General features: G+C 34.7%; 1 protein-coding gene across 2 annotated transcripts in view; it reads left to right on the top strand.

Moving 5' to 3' along the window:
* Positions 1–1216: 1216 nt before the first annotated feature.
* Uchl3 (ubiquitin C-terminal hydrolase L3) overlaps positions 1217–21523 on the top strand; it is a 58841-nt gene continuing 38534 nt past the window's right edge. For both annotated transcript variants that reach the window (XM_015498728.2, XM_015498727.2), the window contains exons 1-5: positions 1217–1362; positions 1477–1488; positions 13681–13809; positions 19435–19591; positions 19954–20039. In XM_015498728.2, coding sequence (XP_015354214.1) covers positions 1321–1362; positions 1477–1488; positions 13681–13809; positions 19435–19591; positions 19954–20039 — 426 coding nt within the window. In that variant the 5' untranslated portion in view covers positions 1217–1320. The remainder of the gene's footprint in view (positions 1363–1476; positions 1489–13680; positions 13810–19434; positions 19592–19953; positions 20040–21523) is intronic.

Here is a 21523-nt window from a genome sequence, read left to right as displayed (position 1 = left end):
ATATATATATATATATATATATATATATATATGCACTGGGTTAAGTCCTGAGGAAATAACATGAAGAACAAAAAAGACATTACAGTTCGCCTTCGGAATTTACAGTTCCTTGGAGAAGAGACATTAAAAATGCTTCTTAAAATCCTTTGGTGTTTCCGGGCTGGGGCTGTAGCTCAGAGGCAGAGCGTTCTCCTTGCATGCATGGAGCACTGGTTTTGATTCTCAGCCTTACATAAAATAAAGTTATTGTGTCCACCTATAATAAAAAAATAATATTTTTTTAAAAAATCCTTTGGCGTTTCCCTGCTGTTATAAGGATGAAGTCCAGATGTCTTGTTTCAGTTGCCCTTGCTTATTTCTCTAGCATCACCAATATCATTTATTTTAGCAGGCTCTGCAGCCACAATGCCAATTCCCTTCTTCAGAGTACCCTCTTCTCTGCTGGGTTACTGTCTATTATTTTTTAAGGATTCAGTCCAGGAATTCACTGTGTCCAGGACAGTTTTCTGGACACTCCTTTTCCCCTTTAACTGCACTTCTACCTGTAGGGCTAGCGAACCTTATGCTATCATTGCCTTATATTATCACGCTTTATTGTGACAATTTTCTTGTCCACCTACTGTACACTGTAGCATACTCAGTTCTGTGTCCCAACACTTAGTATAATGTCTAATTGAGTATGGTATTCCAACATTTTTTGTCAAGCCTAACAGGATACACACACACACACACACACACACACACACCACTCTGCGTAGCAGAAAAGGCCAATGCATTACTTCTGCACCCTCACAAACAACAGCAACAGCAACCAGGCCACGACTCCAGGGCTCAAGCGCGTCGTCCTCTAGCCTAGCTACCTTCAGATTCCTTGTGACCTGGTCCGGCCCTGGCAGAATACGACTCATCAGCGCGCCCCCTAGCGCCTCTGGTTGACCAGCAAGAATGGGAGGGCTCCCGCGAACACGCGGTCCCAGGCCAGCACGTGGCGCATGCGTATAACACAAGCGCTCAGTTGGGAAAGGGAGAATCCAAGTTTGAGGGGAGTACTCAGTGGACTTAGATTATGTTTTTCTCAAATAGGGATGTAACACCTTTTAAAGAAATTAATTTTATATTGTATACCATTTTAAAATATAATGCTTGGGCTTTTGCTCTTCCGGGAGTGATAAAGTCGCGAGAAGGTTGTCGAGCTTTTCTTCGTCCTTCGGCACTCCCCGGCGGGGCGGCGGATTGGACAGTCCCAGGTCAAGGCGCGCGGGGGCGGAAGCGGCGGCGGCGGTGGCTGTCAGAACTGGAGAGGGGCCGGGCAGAGCGACCATGGAGGGTCAACGCTGGCTGCCGCTGGAGGCCAATCCTGAGGTGAGCACGGCTGGGGTCCAAGCCGGGGGGCCTCGGGAAGAGAAGAGGGAGGCGGGCTGCTGCAGCTAATCCGCGCCAGTTTGTCTCTAAGTCGTGTTGTCTGTTTCGTTTCAGGTCACCAACCAGGTGAGTGAGGTGTCTGTCGCCCTGGACCTCGGAGTCCTTTCTGTTTTCTCGGCCAGCTTAGCTGCTAGACTTCACCTCCACGTTCCCCAGGATGCTGGGATTGAATTCCGCGAAGCCCCTCGTACTCGGCTGCGGGCGGGTCCTCCCCTTCAGGCCGGCTCCCTGCCACCTGGCTCCTGGAGATGCTTCTGACGTCTCAGCCCCTCCGCTAGTCCTTTTCCCGGGCATCTGGTTTCCTGGGGCCTCGGGCTCTGAGGTTTGCGGGACTCACCTTGTTTTCCTATTGCTCTTCCTCCTCGTTTCGCCTCCTACTAGTGCCGATTCCATAATTGTCCTACTCCGGTACTTTCTGGGTGACTAATTTGCCAACACTTCCTGACTCCAAGCTCTGTAAACTCGCCCACCCAGTCCTTGTAATTTCATCCACCTCCTGCACTATGAAATCATCTTCCAATCATCTTTTCTTGCCCCATCAGGTCACTTCTCTTTCCTGCCACGCCCCCTTTCCCTTCCAAGCTTTTGAAACTGGACATTTAGTTACTTTTCATGCCTTTGGAAGCACAGTTTAATAGTTCCCACACCATTATTTGCCATCTGCCACTCTTATTGAAGTCTGTTTTGGGTATTGATGAGTGGGGGTTGGGGAGGAAGAGGAAACATCTTCCAGCCACTCAATTAAAAGAATAAGTGCTATAAGGTAAAAAATTTTGATTTACTCAGATGTGTCTTCTCTTTTCCTATTTATTTCATTCTCAACAGCTTGTTTACTTTATATTACCCTCTTAGTTTATCATGTGCTATACTCTTCTTTACCCTTAATTTTTCTTATCACCAAGGAATAAAGATTCATCATGTACTTTAATAATTATTTCTTGTTTTTCAAAGCTTGCAGAAAATTCTTTATATAAGGAAAGTAGATAGGCTTTAACATAATACAAGCAGCAACCCTCTTTATCTTCTTATTTAGGTTTATTATACTCCTTTGAAGTGATTATTACCACAACTTTTATCTTGTTAGTAACCTAGAAATATTGAAAACTTAAAATCTAGCAAATATTCTTTTAGTATCTTTTTCTATGGATGTTAATTTTCATTTGTCCCCCCAGCCCCCATTGAAATTTGTTGATCATTTTTTCACTAATACACTTTGTCCCCTTTGCCAAGAGAAAAATCTTAAGGCTGAAGAAATCTGTATTTGCAATTTCTGGTTTAGTGCCATGGGAAAGAAGCATATTTCTTTCAGATCAAATCCAAAATTCTTTTTACATCTTTGTGAAAAATCAGTTTACCGTATATCTGGACATTTTTCTGCGCCATTTATATATGTATCTGTTCTTTTACCATTACCACACTGTTTTGATTTATAGCAAGTGTTCAAATCAAATATTATGAATCCAGCTTTGTTCTTTTTCTAAATTGTTCAGGCTTCTAGTTACTTCTCCTTTCCATATAAATCTTAGAATCAGATTGTCAATTTCTATAAGAAGTCCTATAAAAAAATTTTGATGGTGATTGTGTCAAATCTATAGATGTATTTTGGGAGAAGTTAATGTCTTAATAATATTGAGTCATGTAATCCATAAAGGAGGTGCATCTCATCTTTTATTTAGGTCATCTTTGATTTCTATCAGTGTTTTTTAGTTTCAACATGTTTGATTTATAATTATGTAATTAGTGATTTTTGTTGCTGCTGTTATTGGTACTGTTTAGAATTTCTATTTTGAATTGTCCATTGCTATATGTAGACATTAATTTTTTTAATATCTTAGTATCCTGCTCCCTTGATAAATACACTTATTAGTTCAACCCTCCCCCTGCCCTTCCACTTTTGTAACTGCCTTGGGATTTTTTATATAGATAATCATGTTATTTATGAAAAGATTTTTTGTTTGGGGTGGTATTAGTGCTTTACCACTGAGCTACACCCCATCCCATTTTATTTTTTGAGGCAGGGTCTCACTTAGTCAGGCTAGTCTGTAACTTGTGATCTTCCTGCCTCATTCTCCCAAGTTGCTGGGATTATAGCCATGTGCCATCATGCCCAGGTAAAAGATTATTTTATTTCTTCCTTTTCTGTATGTCTTTCTTTTTCTTGCCCTGTTCCATTGGTTAGGACTGCATGTACAAAGCTGAATATGATGGAGAAAGGCACGTCCCTGATCTTACTTAGAAAACATTTAAACATTCATTAAATATGCCAGCTGTAAGTATTTAGTAGGTGCTTTTTATTAGATAGTGATGTTCCCAATTTTTCCTATATTGTTGAGATTTTTATTATGAATCAATGAATGTTCATTATTTCCCAATAATTTTTATGCTTTTCTTGGGATGATCATTTAAAGGAACAAATAATACTAATTCTACATGAACGTGAAAGTGGGGAGACACTTTTCAACCCATTTTATGGCCAGCACTATCCTGACACTAAAATTAGATATTCCACAAGAAAAAAGTATACACCAATATCACTCATGAACATGGGTATAAAAGTTTTCAACAAAATATTCCCAGACTCTCAAAATAATTACCAAGAGCATATCATCAGCAATAAAAAAGGATAATATATTACAACTAAGAGTAGCTTATCCTTATATTTCCAAGCCATTTAAAAGTCAATCAATTAATCGATTAAAAAACTATTAATAGATTAAATGACTGTTTCTAAATAGTGTTGTCAATTGTTTTAATGACATATAAGCTTATATAACTGGAAACTCATTCTGTGATTTTGGTGCTAATGGGCCTTATTCCTAGATGACCTTCATATAACTATAAAATACATCTAAGAAATGGCTAGTTTTAACCCAAATCTTTGTGATTCTTTATTCTCAATGTGTCCTGTGCAGAACAGAGAATAGAAAGTGAATAGAAATTGAATGAACTGACTTAAGATTTGAAGAATTAATAAACTCCAATAACAATATTCATCCCCATTATTTTCTCAGCCTAATGGGATCAGGAAACTTACTTGATCTTGATCTTACCCTATTACCTTTGGTAGTTGTATGTATTACTAACTCTTAGTTTGAGCAAATACTGTTTTATGCTGTATTAATGCCTGGTGTTATATAGGAATGGCCATCACTTGTCAACATGTTAATTGTTAGACATGAGCTAGTAATCATATATCTCAGTAGATGTGGTAAGCAGTGACTCTTCTTATTGGTTAGTATGCTCACAACCCCTTTTAAGGATATTTTGTCATGCCACATATGGGAACTTACTTAGAATAAAATCAGTAAAGTGATAAAAAAATTATAAACATTTTAAGTTCTACCTTATTTACATATGTATTTAAAGGGGTAAAAGCAGCTTGATGCTAACAAAAAATTACAAGTGATTAAGCATCAAGAATTGTAACTCTTGAGTGCTTGTTTTGCACATGTGAGGCACTGGGTTCGATCCTTAACACCACATAAAAAATAAATAAAAATAAACAAGATAAAGATATTGGGTTCATCTATAACTAAAATTTTTTTTAAATATAAAAAAAGAATTGTAACTCTTTTTAGAAGTATAGTCTATTGTATGGACTATCATATGTCATATACGGCCATGCTAGATTTTCCATGTGATTTTTTTGTGTGTGATTTATGTATAGCGCAGCAGATTATATATAATATATATCACATTTGTGTGTGTGTGCATATATATATATAATACTGTTGTTTTAGAAATAATTATTTTTAGTATTGAAATCTCCTAGAATAATTTCTAATTGTGATTTTATTGAGAGGGTAACATTTCCTAGCATAATATCCAAAAGAACATAAATGTATTTTATAGCACAATAATTTTATTTAGGGTAGAATGAGAGGTCATTTGTTGGATTATTACCATAAACATATAGAATTCTCTAGTTTGTGGGTTCAATCTTTGGAAAAAAATTCTTGGTTGTCTTCTAGCTCCTGCTTGGTCTCTGTTTCCCTGCTTTGTAACTTTCAACAAAGAATTGTTCAGGCTGTTGTTATTCCTCATCTCTCTCTCTTTTTTTCCTCTGTATTCACTCTTATCTAGCTTCCTTCTATTCCCATCATTTCATAGTCACTACTGTTATCAGATTTACTAGTGATCACCACTCTGTCAGATCCAGTGGTCACTGTTCTGTCATCTTATTTCTTGGTTTATCAGCAGCATTTGGTAGAGTATAGCTCACTCCATTCATCTTGAATTAGCATCCTTTTTTTTGGCTTTTCTAATAATTCTGATTTGCCTAATTCTCTTACTGCTTCCTATCTTCTTTTTTTTAATTATTTTTTTTAGTTGTTGATGGACCTTTATTTCATTCATTTATTTATATGCGGTGCTGAGAATAGAACCCAGGGCCTCACACATGCAACTCTACCACTGAGCCACGATCCCAGCCCTGCTTCCTATCTTCTTTACTAGATCATTTCCCTTCTACCTTTTGAGGAGCTCCTCAGGGCTTCAACCTTGACTACTAATCTTTTATATGTGCACTTTTTCCTTAGTGATGTTTTGTGTTATATAGCTTTAATACCATCAGTTATCACATATTGACTCCATGTTCCTCTAAACCCTGACCTCCCCATTGAATTGGAAACTGTGTATTTAACTACCTCTTTGATATCTCCATCAGGATGCTTTATAGACATCTCAAATTTAATATGGAAAAAAAATCAGGATTTTAATCTTCCTACCTCCCTCTAAATCCATTTCTTCCTCAATCTTTTAAGTGTACTATCATCTCTTCAGTGTTCCAGTTGATGTCACTGATTCTTCTGTGACTGTGCTATTTTGAAGAGATCATAGTATATTGATTTGATTTCTTGGATTAAAATCTCTGCCATATACTAGTTCTGAGATGATAGATATTTAACCTCTTTGTACCTCAGTTTTTAAATTTCTAACAATCTCTCCTAATCTTGTAAGATAGTTATAAGGATTAAACATACTACTAAATATAAAATGTGCAAAACATTGTCTGGGTACAAAACATGCACTCCATGAATGTTAGCTGTTTTTAATTGTTTCCTCTAATTCTTCAGATCCAATTGATCTGTAGGTCTTATAGACTCTTCTTTCAAAATCTATCCCAAATCTGTCCATTCTCTTCATTTCAGCTACCATAATGCAAGCCACCATTATCCTTAGCTTAGACAATTATGGTAGCCTTTTTACTAGTTCTGCTTTTCCTTTTGCCTCCCTGTTCTCTGTACACATTTAAAACACACACATGGATTTAAAACACCCAAAATGTCTATTTAAAAATGCAAATTACATCTTGTGATTCCCTGCTTAAAATACTTTAATGGTCTTCCCCCCTGCTTGTCTTTAGAATACAATGCAAGCTTATCGTGTGACGGGATGAAGTGGTACTCTCCATCTCTGCCAATGCTGTGTCGCTTGACTGAGGAGCTTGTTCCTGTTTCAGAGTCTGCACGTCCTCATTCTTTTCTTGAATCATTGTAGTCTAGATTGATTCACGGTTGGTTCTTTTCTGACATCTGTGGCTCAACTTTATCTCCTCAGTGTTTCTTTTCCTGATAACACATTTAAAGTATCCCCCTCAAATTTGTACTATCATCCAGTCTTTTTTATTTTCTTCAAAATGCTTTCTACTTTGTGAAATTATCTTGTTTGTTTATATGTTTACTTGTTTATCTTGTTTACCACCAGAATACAGGGTCTTTGAGAGCAGGGACATTTCTGAAGTATCAAGAATAGTGCCTGGTTCATAGGGGGTTCTCAACAGGTAGATCTCATAAAGCTGCTTTCCTGTTCTAGAAAAATCTTTCCCAGAATTATCTTTTTAAAATTTTTTTTTGTAATTGTAGATGGACAGAATGCTTTTATTTTATTTGTTTATTTTTATATGGTGCTGAGGACCGAACCCAGTGCCTCATGCATGCTAGGTAGGCACTCTACCACTGAGCTACAGCCCCAGCCTCCCAGAATTATTTTTAATGTATGAATTTTTGGTTGAATATTTTAATGAGCAGCATTCTGTCTCCTAAGGTGGTTTAATTTTTTTATTATAGTAATGAAAATAGTATATAATTAGAAGAATTATATATTTTTTTCTTATACTTAAACAAAATCTGCTTTACCATAACTTCCTCTAGTTGATAATCAGTTCTCCCGTTGAAACCATACAGAGTTAATCTAATTGCTCTTCTTTGATATTGCTAAAAGTATCTGGGGTTATGGATCACAATAATTTAAGTGATGTCTGAACATGCCTATAATTTTCAACTCTGATGTCTTCCAAAACCTTTTTCCTGGTCACCTTTCTTAGGGCCGTTTTCTCTTGGTCACTGACCTTTATAAAGTATGCCTCCCAGAACTGATATCATAGTTCATGCTGCATCATCTTTGTTCAGTATAGTAGGCTATTATTACATTTCCTTGAATGAAGCTTCTTTTAAAGCAGACTAGCAATGCATCATTCTTGTTGACAATTTGTAGTTAGTCCATTGTAGCAGTAAAATAAACCTTTTTTCTTAATTCCCTCATAAAATATTTACAGTATTTTCTCATTCTGGCTTAAATAATTTCCTTTTGTGTGTGTGTGTGTGTGTGTGTGTGTGTGTTTGTTTTACTCAGTCCATTAAAATTATTTTTTGGGGGGAAAGTGCTGGCGAGTGATATCAGCCAAATTATATTGTTATATTGTATGCATGTACAAATATGCAGAAAACCCTGTTATATGTACAATGATTACATGCCAATAACAAAACGTGTGTGTGTGTGTGGGGGTGCTAGTTTCCAAGCTGCAATTCCTTATTTAACTGTTAGTTATTCTTCTTGTTCTACACTCAGCAGTTACTACTAGTATATTCTTACTGGTAGAAATATGAAACAGTTATTATATAAGTATAATTTTTGTCATAATTTAAATCATTAATGAATTAGTAGCAAGGAAGAATCTATGAGTAGACTAATAAAGACCAAAGAAGAGCAGAGGGTGAATTCTGTGGTAGAAATGTGCTTAGTATGTGGGAGGCCCTGGGTTCAATCTCTAGCACAAAAAAAAGAAAAAAAAAACCCCTCCCCCCAAAAGCACACAAATAAAGTGGCTTTTGGATAAATTGGAAAGGAAAGTGAATTTTATTCTTCTACTTTTTAAAATTTTAAAAATCAGAGTTTTTGTTATTTGAATTTCACCCCCAAAATGAGGGGGGGGACTAACAATTTTTTGATAGGTTGCATGTAAAAACCTGAAGGAAATTGATAATTCTTATAGAACTCTTAAGAGTTCATTGTGACTAAAGTTAGAAAATAGGGTACTACTGTGCGTGTTGGCACACGTCTGTAATCCCAGCGGTTCTGGAGGCTGAGGCAGNAAAAAAAAAAAAAAAAAAAAAAAGAAAGAAAGAAAAGAAAACAGGTGCTGAAAGATACTCCAGGTACAGAGAGATGTGGTTAGGTCCAAGAGCATCCAGGTCCTTGCATGAGCAGTTTAGCAGTGAGATCTTAAAAATATCACTTCACCTCCCAGACTCAGTTTTCTCATTGGTTAATGAAACCTGCCTTGCCATTAGTAGAAAAGGGAAGGTGGTAAAACTCCTAGCTTCGGATATGTAACAGCCTTAGAAAATATTTACTAATAACTTTAATTTTTTTTCTGGTGAAAAATCTGTCATTTGAGCATAGAATAAAATATAAATTATCAGAGTACTGTAAAGCATTCCTATAATCTCAGCTACTTGGGTGGCTGAGGCAGGAGGATTGCAAGTTAGAGGCCAAACTAAGTAACTTAGCAAAAGCCTGTTTCAAAAGATACCTTCTGCGGGGCGTGGTGGCACATGCCTGTAATCCCAGTGGTTCCCAGTGTCTCCGGAGGCTGAGGCAGGAGGATCACAAGTTCAAAAACCAGCCTCAGCAAAAGCAAGGCGCAAAGCAACCTAGAGAGACCCTGTCTATAAATAAAATACAAAATAGGGCCGGGGATGTGGCTCAGTGGTCAAGTGCCCCTGAGTTCAATCCCTGGTACCCTTCTCCACAAAATATATAGATGTCCTTCTATTTATTTTTTTGAAAATTGGTATTACTTTGTAAATTAAAATAGTTGTTAAAAAAATACGGCTGGGGAATGTAGCTCAGTGGTAGAGCACTTGCTTACGCAAGACCCTGCATTTAATCTCTATACCACAAGGGGAAGAAAAGTGGACTAAAAAAATTCCTCAGTGACACATGTTGTATTTTATTAATTATGTTTCTCAATTGGCTATAATTGTGGAAACATGAAAATTCAGTGAGCTGATCAGTCGAATTTTCTTGTTATTTTATTACCCAGTATTTCAGACAGAAAATCCAGAAGACTAGTGTCATATATAGATATATAACTTACAAATTACATTTAACTATTATGAAATAAAAATAGCACATTTAAAAAATATTAGAAAATAAAAAGTTGGGTTCACACCATTTTAGAAAATTTCTTTAACTTTCTTAAATTTTCACATGATAATTTTAAACACAGGTTTCCTTTTAAATAACACAGGTTTTCAAGGCTGGGGCTGTAGCTCAGTGGCAGAGCACTTGGCTAAGCATGTGTGAGGCACTGGGTTTGATCTTTCGAACCACATAAAAATAAACAAATAAAGCCAGGCTGATAAAAGTATAACATTTTCATGATTTTTTTTTTTAAATGAGAGGTAAAAGTTGAATACTCTTCTCTACCTTTTCTTTCCAATTCCAGGGACAATTAGTCTTGATAGTGCTTTTATTTTTTATTCTCATGGTGACTTCCAATGTGTCTAACTTAAGGCATTCTGGAGCCTGAGGATGTAACTAATGTACTTAATAGATATTTATTGAATTGAATTTCTTTGATTGGTGATAGAAATAAAAAGTTTTAAAAAAGGTTAAAATTTATGATGAATATGCTAAGTAATTATTCATTGTGTCCTCAGTTTGATACTAATCAGTCTCACTACAGTTGCTTTCTTTAGATCTTGAATCTTGCATACTTGTTATCTTTGGCTGATATTGAGTAGATTTATAGTGAAGACCTTTTATTATTCAATAATTGAACCAATTTTTTCCAGGCTACTTTTTCGCTAAAATGTTTGTTGTTTTTAATTTGCACCACAGATGTTAAATTATGCTGTCATGTGAACAATATTGTTTTATAACTTTATAATAGTATGACTTTGTGCATACAAAATAATTAGCAAATAAATTTAAATTCTCTAATCAGGGTTTGTGATATTTTTCTTTAATGGTACCTTTTAGAGCCACTACTTCTTTGTAGGTAGTATTCAGAGTTGATTAAATGAATGCTAAGTTTTAGATTAAGAGCCAAGTGTGTCTTGTTTACCTCTTTAATTAACACAAAATAAACAAATATATTAAAAATTAGTGTGGGAGTTCATAACCCACTTGAATCAAAGTGTTGAATATGATATGTCAAGAAATTTGTAATGTTTTGAACAACCCACAATAAAAAATTAAAAAAAAAAAAAACATAAGTACTAAAAGGGAAAATCCATTAATCTAGATCTATCTAATGTATACAAGACAAAAACAGAAGAAAATAATGCCAACACTAAATAATGGTCAACTTTTCTGTTAAAAAAAAAAATTAGTTATTAACGTAAGCCTAACTGACACATGTTGAGAGATGACTAGCTAGGTTATCTATTAAAATAGACATATATACTTTTTAGTTTAGTTCAAGAAATATAGGTTCAGTATCTCTAGTGTGTCCAGATACATTACTAAGCAATGGGATTAAAAAGAGTTCTTTCCCTTGAGTTTGAAATCAGCTTTTATTCTTTTTGGTTACTAGATAAAATTGACTATTGAAAAGGACTTTAAGTAGGAAATTTGGAGAAGGGAAAGGAAAATAGTTTGTAGTGTGTTAGTGAACTTTATTAAATCTGAAGACATGAATAGGAATCAGGTGAAGAATGAATATAATATAGGTTATCCATTGATTTCCAGGGCCCATACTATTGTATGTGACTTGATGCAATTATGAATGTAATAGATGTTGAGCATATTCTGCCAATAGAGGTTCTTAAATTTTTTTATTAGAGCATTACAGTTATACATAGTAGTTGGGTTCATTTTGACAAAATCTTATATACACGGAATTTGATTTCAGTCCCTGCTTTCCACCCCTTTCTTTCCTGGCTCCCTCTGCCTAGTCTCCTTTCTCTACTCTACTGATCTTCCCTTTGCTCCTTTATTTATTTTTGATTGGTATTTTTTACATATACATGAAGGTGAAATTTCCTGTGGTATATTTACAGAAGCATATAATGGGATTTTGTTATTCATTCCATATTTCTTCCCCTTTCCCATTCCTCCTCCTCCTTTCTTGATCTCCTCCTTCTCCTTTGAGCACTCTACTGCTGAGCCACAATCCTAGCCCCAAATTCTCTTGCTTTTTTATTGGTTGGCTTGTTTGTTTTTTTTGGTGGTAAATTTTTTGAGTTATTCATGTATATTAATGATATTCAATCCCCTACCCCTTTCCTCCTGCCATCTTCTTTCCCTTATTTTGTTCTAGCTGTCACATATGAGAGGGAACATTTGACCCTTGATTTTCTGAGTCTGGCTTATTTCACTTAGCATGATGTTCTCCATCTCTATTTACTGACAGATGCCATAATTTCATTATTCTTTTGAGACTGAGCAGAACTCCATTGTGTTTTTATATCACATTTTCTTGATCCATTCATCTATTGACGTGCATCTGGAGTGATCACATAATCTGGCTGTTGTGAATTATGCTGCTATAAACATTGAAGTGGCTGTATCACTATAGTATACTGATTTTGGTTCTTTTGAGTGGGACATTTGGATCATACGATGTTTCCATACCTAGTTTTTGAGGAATCTCCATACTCTTTTCTAGAGTGGTTATACCATTTGTAGTCCCACCAGTGATGTATGAGTGCACCTTTCCCCCTACATTCTCATCAGCATTTATTATTATTTGTGTTCTTGATAATGGATATTCTGACTGGAGATGAAATCTTAGTGTAGTTTTGATTTGCATTTCTCTAATTGCTAGAGATGTTGAACATTTTTTTCATATATTTGTTGGCTGTGTTTCTTCTTTGGAAAAATATCTGTTAAATTCTCTTTTTTAAAAAAAAAATATTGTTTTTAGTTGTAGTTGGACACATCTTTATTTTTATTTATTTATTTTTTAAATGTTCATTTTTTAGTTGTAATTGAACACAATATCTTTATTGTATTTATTTTATTTTTATATGGTGCTGAGGATTGAACCCAGGGCCTCGCACATGCTAGACGAGTGATCTACCGCTGAGCCACAATCCTAGCCCCCTTTCTTTTGTTTTTATGTGGTGCTGAGGATTGAATTCAGGGCCTCTCACATGCTAGGTGAGCACTCTACTGCTGAGCCACAATCCTAGCTCCAAATTCTCTTGCTTTTTTATTGGTTGGGTTGTTTGTTTTTTTGGTGGTAAAGTTTTTGAGTTATTCATATATTCTGGATATCAATCTCTTGTCAGAGGAGCAGCTGGCAAAGATTTTCTCCCATTCTGTAAGTTCTTTCATGCCCAGAGAGATTCTTTAATTGACTACATTGCTTGTTAAGCTTATCTAGAGCTTGGTGTGGTGGTATGTGCTTGTAAAGGCTGAAGTAGGAGGATCACAAATTTAAGGTCAGCCTCGGCAAATTAGCGAGACCCTGTCTCAAAATAGAAAATAACAAGGGGGGAGATGTATTCAGTGGTAGAGTGCCCTTAAGTTCAATTCCCAATATTGGGGGGAAAATAATCAGGGATTGAAAATGAGTTTAACATATCAGTCAAGCCAACTTGTACGTATTTGGTTAAGATTTGGCTTATTATATTCAATTTCAAAGTAATAGATTTTGAAAAGAAGTTTGTTTCATATTCTATGATTTTAAATGTTTGTTATGTGATAAATAAATTGCTGTCTTATCCCACTCTATTCATGGAAAGAATGATTTACTGCTTTTTTCCCCCACTCACATTTGATATGGTATAATTGATAAGTAGAGACTACATGTATTTATGATGTATACTTGGTATTTTGATATATGCTGCTTTACCACATCCTTATTGGGCATCATTAATATTTGTATTACGTTCCCTTTTATGTATTTGATATGTAGTATGTACTTGTTGATCATTTCACTTCCCCGTTAATGCTATGCTGGTTTTTCTTTTACCAGTTAACGTTTTAATGCTTATTTGTTTTTTTACCCCTTTCTTTTATTAGTTTCTCAAACAATTAGGTCTACATCCTGACTGGCAGTTTGTCGATGTTTACGGAATGGATCCTGAACTCCTTAGCATGGTACCAAGACCAGTCTGTGCAGTGTTACTTCTCTTCCCTATTACAGAAAAGGTAATTGTCAAGTAACATACTAAGTTTCTGATAAATATAAAGATATATAAAGGGATGAAAGTCTTTAAGTGTTGCCCTTCTTGCATACAGTCAATGTAGGCAGTGAAGGAATCTTTTTTTTTTTTTTTTCCCAGTGCTGGAAATCAATTCCAGGGCCTCATGAATGTTAGGAAAACACTGTACTACTGAGCTAAATCCCCAGCCCTTTTTTATTTTTTATTTTTGAGACTGGGTCTTGTTAAGTGCCCAGGTTGGCCTCAAATTTATGATCCGTCTCAGCCTCTCAAGTAGCTGGGATTACAGGTGTATGCCACTGTGCCCAGCTCAATTGTGTTTTGATGTATTATTTAATCACATTTTGATGTATGTACTTTAGAAATTTTAAGTGTTAGAGAAATCTTAAATCTGTGTAAAACAGTATGACAGCAGAATGCATTTTGATTCATTGTACATTTTTTTTAGTTGTCTTCAAGTTTTTGATATATAAAATACATGATTTTTTCAGTATATTTTAAAGAAGAAACCTCCTTTGTTTCTTTTTTCTTTGCTTTTTTTGGCGGGGTACGAGGAACCAGGGATTGAACTCAGGGGCAATTGATCACTGAGCCACATCCACAGCCCTATTTTGTATTTTATTTAGAGACAGGATCTTACTGAGTTGCTTAGTGCCCCGCTTTTTGCTAAGGCTGGCTTTGAACTCACAATCCTCCTGCCTCAGCCTCCTGAGCCGCTGGGATTACAGGATGTGCCTGGCTTCCTTTTTTTTTTTTTAAGGTGATAGCAGAAATTGATGACATATTCTTCTTTATTTTCAAAATAAACTTTATTTGGGAGGGCATTGCTAAGGTTAAATAGCTTAATCGGCAGACTTAGGATATGTTGGGGATTATAAACAGATATTCTTAGATCTTTGTATTGAAATTCAAGTCTCCATATTGCAGTCTTCCTAGAATGATGTCATGTGTCTGTGTAGGTGTGTCTATAGTGGAGTTAAAACTTTAAAGTGCAGTTTAAAACAATTTTTGCGTTTGTATTCTTCTGATATTTATTTTTAAACTTAGAAACAATCAAATGAACTTTGTAGTTATAAAAATATGAAGACATAAATATTTGAGAAAACGTGGAAGAAATGAAATGTTAATGATTTGGCATGTGCATGCTTAAGGAATCTTTTTCTCAGAAACAGATAGATCCAAATCTCAAAGAAATTAAGAATTAAACTTTGCTCAATCCTAGAAATTCCTGAATCATTTTCTTTGTGCCATAAACTAATTAGCCTCAGTTTAAGATAAACATTGAATAAATTTTTTTCTGCATAAACATTTTACAAAACAAATTATTTAATAAAAGAAAGGCTATTTGTTCATATTATTATTTGTAATATCTGTAGGAATTTAGAATAAAGAGTTTCTTAGTAATTATCTAGTGTTAGACCAAACTCTTGACTTTTTACTTTTAGTCCAATGTGATTTCTTTCTTTTCTGATGACTAAAATAAATCAACAGATAACTATCCCAGGGGCCTAATTGTAAAGAGCAGTAAAAAATTACAAAAAATATCAGATGCTTGAATCTTAGGCTTCCTTAGTTGATGTGATATGAGCTCAAAATGAGTTTTGTCTAATTAGAAATTTCTCAGACCAGTGATTTTTTTTTTTTTTTTTTAGTTGTCAATGGACATTTATTTACTTATTTATATATGGTGCTGAGAATTGAACCCAGTGTATCACACATGATAGGTAAGCCCTGTACCACTGAGCCACAATCCCAGCCCCCAGACTGGTGATTTTTATTAGCTACTATTTTGGTAAAAAATAAACAAAAATTGGAGCTGGGGCTGTAGATCAGTGACAGGCGCTTGCCTAGCATGTGTGAGGCACTGGGTTTGATTCTTAGCAACACATAAAAATAAATAAATAAACTAATTATTTTTTTCTTAAAAGCAAGAATTGATTTCCTTCATTTGGTTGAGTCATCAGTATTAAAAAACTGTATTATCCTTATCAACCCATTTTGATTCATTGTACACAATTGCAGCACATTGTATACAATTGTAGCACCGCACCTTACATGCAGTCATATATGTATCTAGGGTAGTAATATCCATTGCATTTCCTTTTCTTTCCTGCCCCCATACTTCCTCCCTTTTGCCCTCCCCCATTATGGATCAGCATCAGCTTATCAGAGAGAACATTGGGCATTTGCCACTTTTGCCACTCTTTTTTTTTTTGCTTTGTTACTGGGAATTAGAACCAAGAGTGCTTTACCACTGAACTACATCCCCAGTCCTTTTTTGTTTTTTATTTTGAGATAGTGTCTTGCCTAATTGCTAAGAGTCTCACTAAATTGGTGAGGCTGGCCTCAAACTTGAGATCCTCCTGCCTCAGCCTCTGGAGTTGCTAGAATTACAGGCCTGAGCCACTGTGCCTAGCTTTGATGCTTCTTAAAATTTTGTAGGGAATAACTAAAGCATACTAATAGCAGGGGAATTGTCATGTATATTTCTTGCCCTTTAAATAAAGTCAGTTATGGTGTTTAAATATGTTTATATATATATATTATATATATATATATATATATATATATATATATTATTTATTTATTTATTTATTTATTTATTTATTTATTTTTAAGTGGTGCTGAGGATCGAGCCCAGTGCCTCACACATGCGAGACGAGTGTGCTACCACTGAGCTACAACCCAGGCTTTGAATATGTTCTTTATAATAATGCTTGCCAGGCAGTGAATCATAAAGAAGTCATAATTTTATTTCTCCGTGGTATTTATGTCTCTTGCCTCTTTCCCCTATGTGTTCTTTTTCCTTTGGTCTATGATAACTTCTTTCTTTCTTTCTTTTTTCTTTTTTTTTTTTTGTACTTTTTTATTATTTTAGGATTTTTTTCTAAACATTAAATATTTAGAAATTATCAGATCTTATTTTGTTTTGTCAATAAAGAACATTATTAATCAACAAACTAAACTGTAGGACCGTATAAACATTTTGGTATTAAGACCTTAATATATGGAACCTTTCCACAGTTCTTGTCAGTTCATTTCCTTTCAGTGAATTAAGGTTGACTTATTCTGAAAATGTAGCTTAAATTTTTTATTTAAAAACGCATTCATCGGGCCTGGGGTAGTGGCTCAGTGGTAGTGCACTTGCCTAGCATGTGTGAGGCACTGGGTTTGATTCTTAGCACTGCATATAAATAAATAAAATAAAGGTCCATCAACAATTAAAAAAATATTAAAAAAAATAAAAGCACATTCATGAAATTATATATATATATATACACACACACACACACACACACACACACACACATACATATATATAGTGTGTGTGTGTGTGTGGGGGGGTGCTAGGGATTAAACCCAGGGCCTTGTGTATGCAAGGCAAGCACTTTACTAACTAAGCCATATCCCCAGCCCATGAAATTCATATTTTTAAAGCATACATACATTTGTCTTTAGAACCAGTTTTTATTTTATTTATTTATTTTTAATTTATTTATTTAGGTGTAGATGGACACAACACAATGCCTTTATTTTTATGTGGTGCTGAGGATTGAACCCAGGTCCCGCCCGTGCTAGGTGAGCGCTCTACCGCTGAGCCACAATCCCAGCCACACAGAACCAGTTTTTAATATTTATTTTTTAGTTGTAGTTGGACACAATACCTTTATTTATTTATTTTTATGTGGTGCTGATGATCGAAACCAGGGCCTTGCATGTGATAGGAGAGTGCTTTACTGCTGAGCCCCAACCCCAGCCCAGAACCAGTTTTTAAATTCTTGTTTTTTATAGATACCATTTGTGTCCTTTATTACAGGGATCATCAAGATTTTTCTATAAAGGACCAAATAATAATTATTTTGTCTTTGGAAGTTTTAGAATCTGTTCCAGCTATTAAACTTTGCCTTGAAAATAGCTACAAAACAGGCAGTGGGCAGATTTAGCATTTGTTTTATAATTTGCTGATTCCTACCTTATTGAAATCTGAAAATTATAGAAATACAATAAATAAAACAATAAAATCATCTTTATATTCTCTGCCTTTTTCTTCTCCTCTCCCATTTTTTCATTCTCTTTTATTATTTTTAAACCCTTTTTTGCAATCAGGAAATTGAGGTTCAGAGACATTAAGTAATTTGCTGAAATCGCATAGCTAAGAATGGCTGAGCCAGGTTATGGGCCCAGGTACCATAAGCTGTAGAGCCCACAGTTTTGATATTTATCATTATGTGAGATTGCTTTTATAACCAGTTATTGTAGATCTCTGAGAATGTTAATTATGGATAGTGTATGATTGTTCATATAGTATGGTTATCAAAAAGGGAATATGATTTCGCTGGTGGTGAACAAGAAAAAATGTAAAAATTAGAAAGTGAAAAGTCTTTTAGTAATTTTTTTGGCCTAAAGATAACCTCTTAAATTTTTTATACCTTTCAGACTTTTTTGTTGTTGTTGTTACCAGGGATTGAACTCAGGGACACTCGACCACTGAGCATATCCCCTGTCCTATTTTGTATTTTTATTTAGAGACAGGGTCTCACCTTGCTAAGTTGCTGCGGCAGGCATTGAACTCATGATCCTCTTGCCTCATTCTCCTGAGCTACTGGGATTATAGGCGGGTGCTACCACTCCTGGCCCCTTTCAGACTTTTTAATGCACATATAAAGTAAATATTTTAAAAATATAAATGGAAATCACATTAATATATTGACTGATAACATCATAATTATATATAGATTTTTGATCAGAATATGTAGATCTATAATTTATTCATCTTAAAATGCTTTATAGTATTCTATTTATATATACTATAATATATTAACCAAAGCTAGAATTAGAATTTTTCTGCTTTATGTTCTTAAAACTGTGTAGCACACACACAATTATATATGTACATACATATAATTGTACAAAAAACATCTTAAAGTGATACAACATATATATTTTTCTTATGTAGAACTAGGGATCCAACCTAGGTCCTTGCACATGCTAGGCAAGCATCAAGTATTGAGCTACATTGCCACCCTTAATTGTACATTTGAAAGATTATGTCTTAAACCAAACTTCTGTAAAGGAAATTGCTTGTTGGAGAATGTGTATACTTAATCCTCAAGCATGGCTGTACAAATGTCTTCTAATAATGGCATATGAGAATGCCTTTTCCCTCATGTCCTATCATTACTGGATATTATCTGCATATTGTTATTCAATCTTTTGTTAGTCTGGTAGATGATAAATTAATTCTTTTACTTTAAACCTTTTATTTTATTTTACTGTAATTTTTTTTTTGTTCCAGAGACTGAACCTAGGAATGCTTTACCACAGCACGGGGTCACATCCCAGCCTGTTCCCCTCCTCCAGCCCCTTTTTTTATTTGTTATTTAGAGACAGGATCTCGCTAAGTTGCTTAGGGCCTTGTTAAATTGCTGAGACTGGCTTTGAATTTGCAATCCTGCCTCAGCCTCCTAAGTAGCTAGGATTACAGGTGTGCACCACTGTGCTGGCCCTTTTCTTCCTTTAAAATAAGTTTCATCATTTCTGTTTTTCCTTCATAGAGTCCTTTTTAATGTGTTCTTTCTTACATGTACACTATTGATCTTTTTTAAAATAGTATGAAGTTTTCAGAACAGAAGAGGAGGAAAAAATAAAATCTCAGGGACAGGATGTTACATCATCAGTATATTTCATGAAGCAAACAATCAGCAATGCCTGTGGAACAATTGGACTGATCCATGCTATTGCAAACAATAAAGACAAGATGCACTTTGGTAAATACTTTTCATTACTGCTGTTTTTCTCCCTTAAGATAGATTAATTTCATTGAGCAGTAGAGGGTGCTCTAATTCTGTTTTTTCAAACTATAGAATAAAACATTTCCCTTCTCTCTTTTGTAATGGGAATTTATTATAGTGTTAGAAGAAATATTAGTCCTTGCTATTTTATTTTATTAATCGAGGCTTTTAGCAAATGAACATATGACTTAGGCCCTATCATTTATCCCAAAATTCTTATATTCCTAACTTACCAATGAAAGGATTTTCCCTGAATGATAGCAAATTTCTATTATCTTTATTTACCAGTGTCTGTGATATCAAACATTTTCAATTTTATCTTTTTTTTATATTCTCAGAATCTGGATCAACCTTGAAAAAATTCCTGGAGGAGTCAGTGTCAATGAGTCCTGAAGAACGAGCCAGATACCTCGAGAACTATGACGTCGGTACCTTCTTTCTGTCTTGATCTTATATATGGGCAAAGTTTTGTGGGATTATAGATTCTGTTGGGGGATTTGTCTTGAAACCACAGTGCTGACAAAGTATGAATTTATCATATCAGTTAAAAAAAGTCTTGGTATATTTCAGGTAACTGAAATATCCATAAATATTGATAAATTGCCACTTCTGTGTCTAAAATTCAATAAACAAATTGAGTTTGCAAATTAATAAAGCATTTTAAGATTGAATATTCCTTACCTTTCCATATTTATCATAAATACATGCTTGGCAATATCCTATGTGTCTTTCACTGAGAATTTGGAAGAAGGCTAAACATGAAAGGAAAAAACAGGTTCCATGTTTTGTTTTAGAATAGCCAGGCCATATAATCTAGTTTAAATAACTGTATCATTTCATAGATAGCATTATAATAGTGTTAGAAGAAATATCAGTTCTTGTCATTCTTTTATTTTATCAATGAAGGCTGTAGCAAATGAACAAGTTGGTTCTAGGAGTCAGTCCCCAGGACCAAAAATAAAAAATAAAAATAAATGAACAACATGAAAGTTATCAGTAATCCCTCCAATGATAGGTAGCATTAGTAATTTTTATAGGGAGCATATATGTATATATACAATATTTTTTTTAAAAATTTGAGGGCTGGTTGTGGCTACGTGGTAGAGTGCTCACCTAGCACACGTGAGGCCCTGGGTTTGATCCTCAGCACCACATAAAAATAAATGAATGAAATAGGGGTATTGTGTCCAACTACAACTAAAAAATAAATATGTAAAAAAAAATTGATCACACTGTGATACTTTTTTGTAACTTGCTTTTTTAACTTATTAAAAATATATTACATACCAGTAAATATGTAATTGGCATTACCATTTAATTGTGCATATCTTTCCATTATATAGCTTTTTTTTAAACCAGTTAAATATTCTTAGAAATTTAATAGTTTTCCCCCTCTTTTTCACTATCTAAAAAAATATTGTAAGGTACATCATTATAACTAAATCTTTGCAAACATCCTTAATTATATATTATAATGTACACTTATGTAAATATATAAATTCCTGCAAGAAAAATTGCTGGAGCATATAGTTTGCATATTTTTTTTTTTTAAAGAGAGAGAGTCAGAGAATTTTTAATATTTATTTTTTAGTTTTCGGCGGACACAACTTCTTTGTTTGTATGTGGTGCTGAGGATCGAACCCGGGCCGCACGCATGCCAGGCAAGCGTGCTACCACTTGAGCCACATCCCCCGCCCTAGTTTGCATATTTTTAAGGCTTTGATACTTGTTGCCAAATTGCCATTCATAGAGATTGTACTTTCACTTACAGTTTACTATTGCATCTCTGCATCTTTGCTGATCATAGGTATTACAAGAGCATTTTTTGTTTTTTAAAGGTCAGGGAACCAAATTCTCTAGCTTCTGATAAATGCATGCTTTTTACTCCACATTTCTAAATTGTCAACT

This window comes from Marmota marmota, unplaced genomic scaffold (genome assembly GCF_001458135.2).
Source record: "Marmota marmota marmota unplaced genomic scaffold, marMar, whole genome shotgun sequence".
Taxonomy (NCBI): Eukaryota; Metazoa; Chordata; class Mammalia; order Rodentia; family Sciuridae; genus Marmota; species Marmota marmota.
Note: the sequence above shows the minus strand (reverse complement) of the source record. Positions and strands in the feature narration are given on the sequence as shown.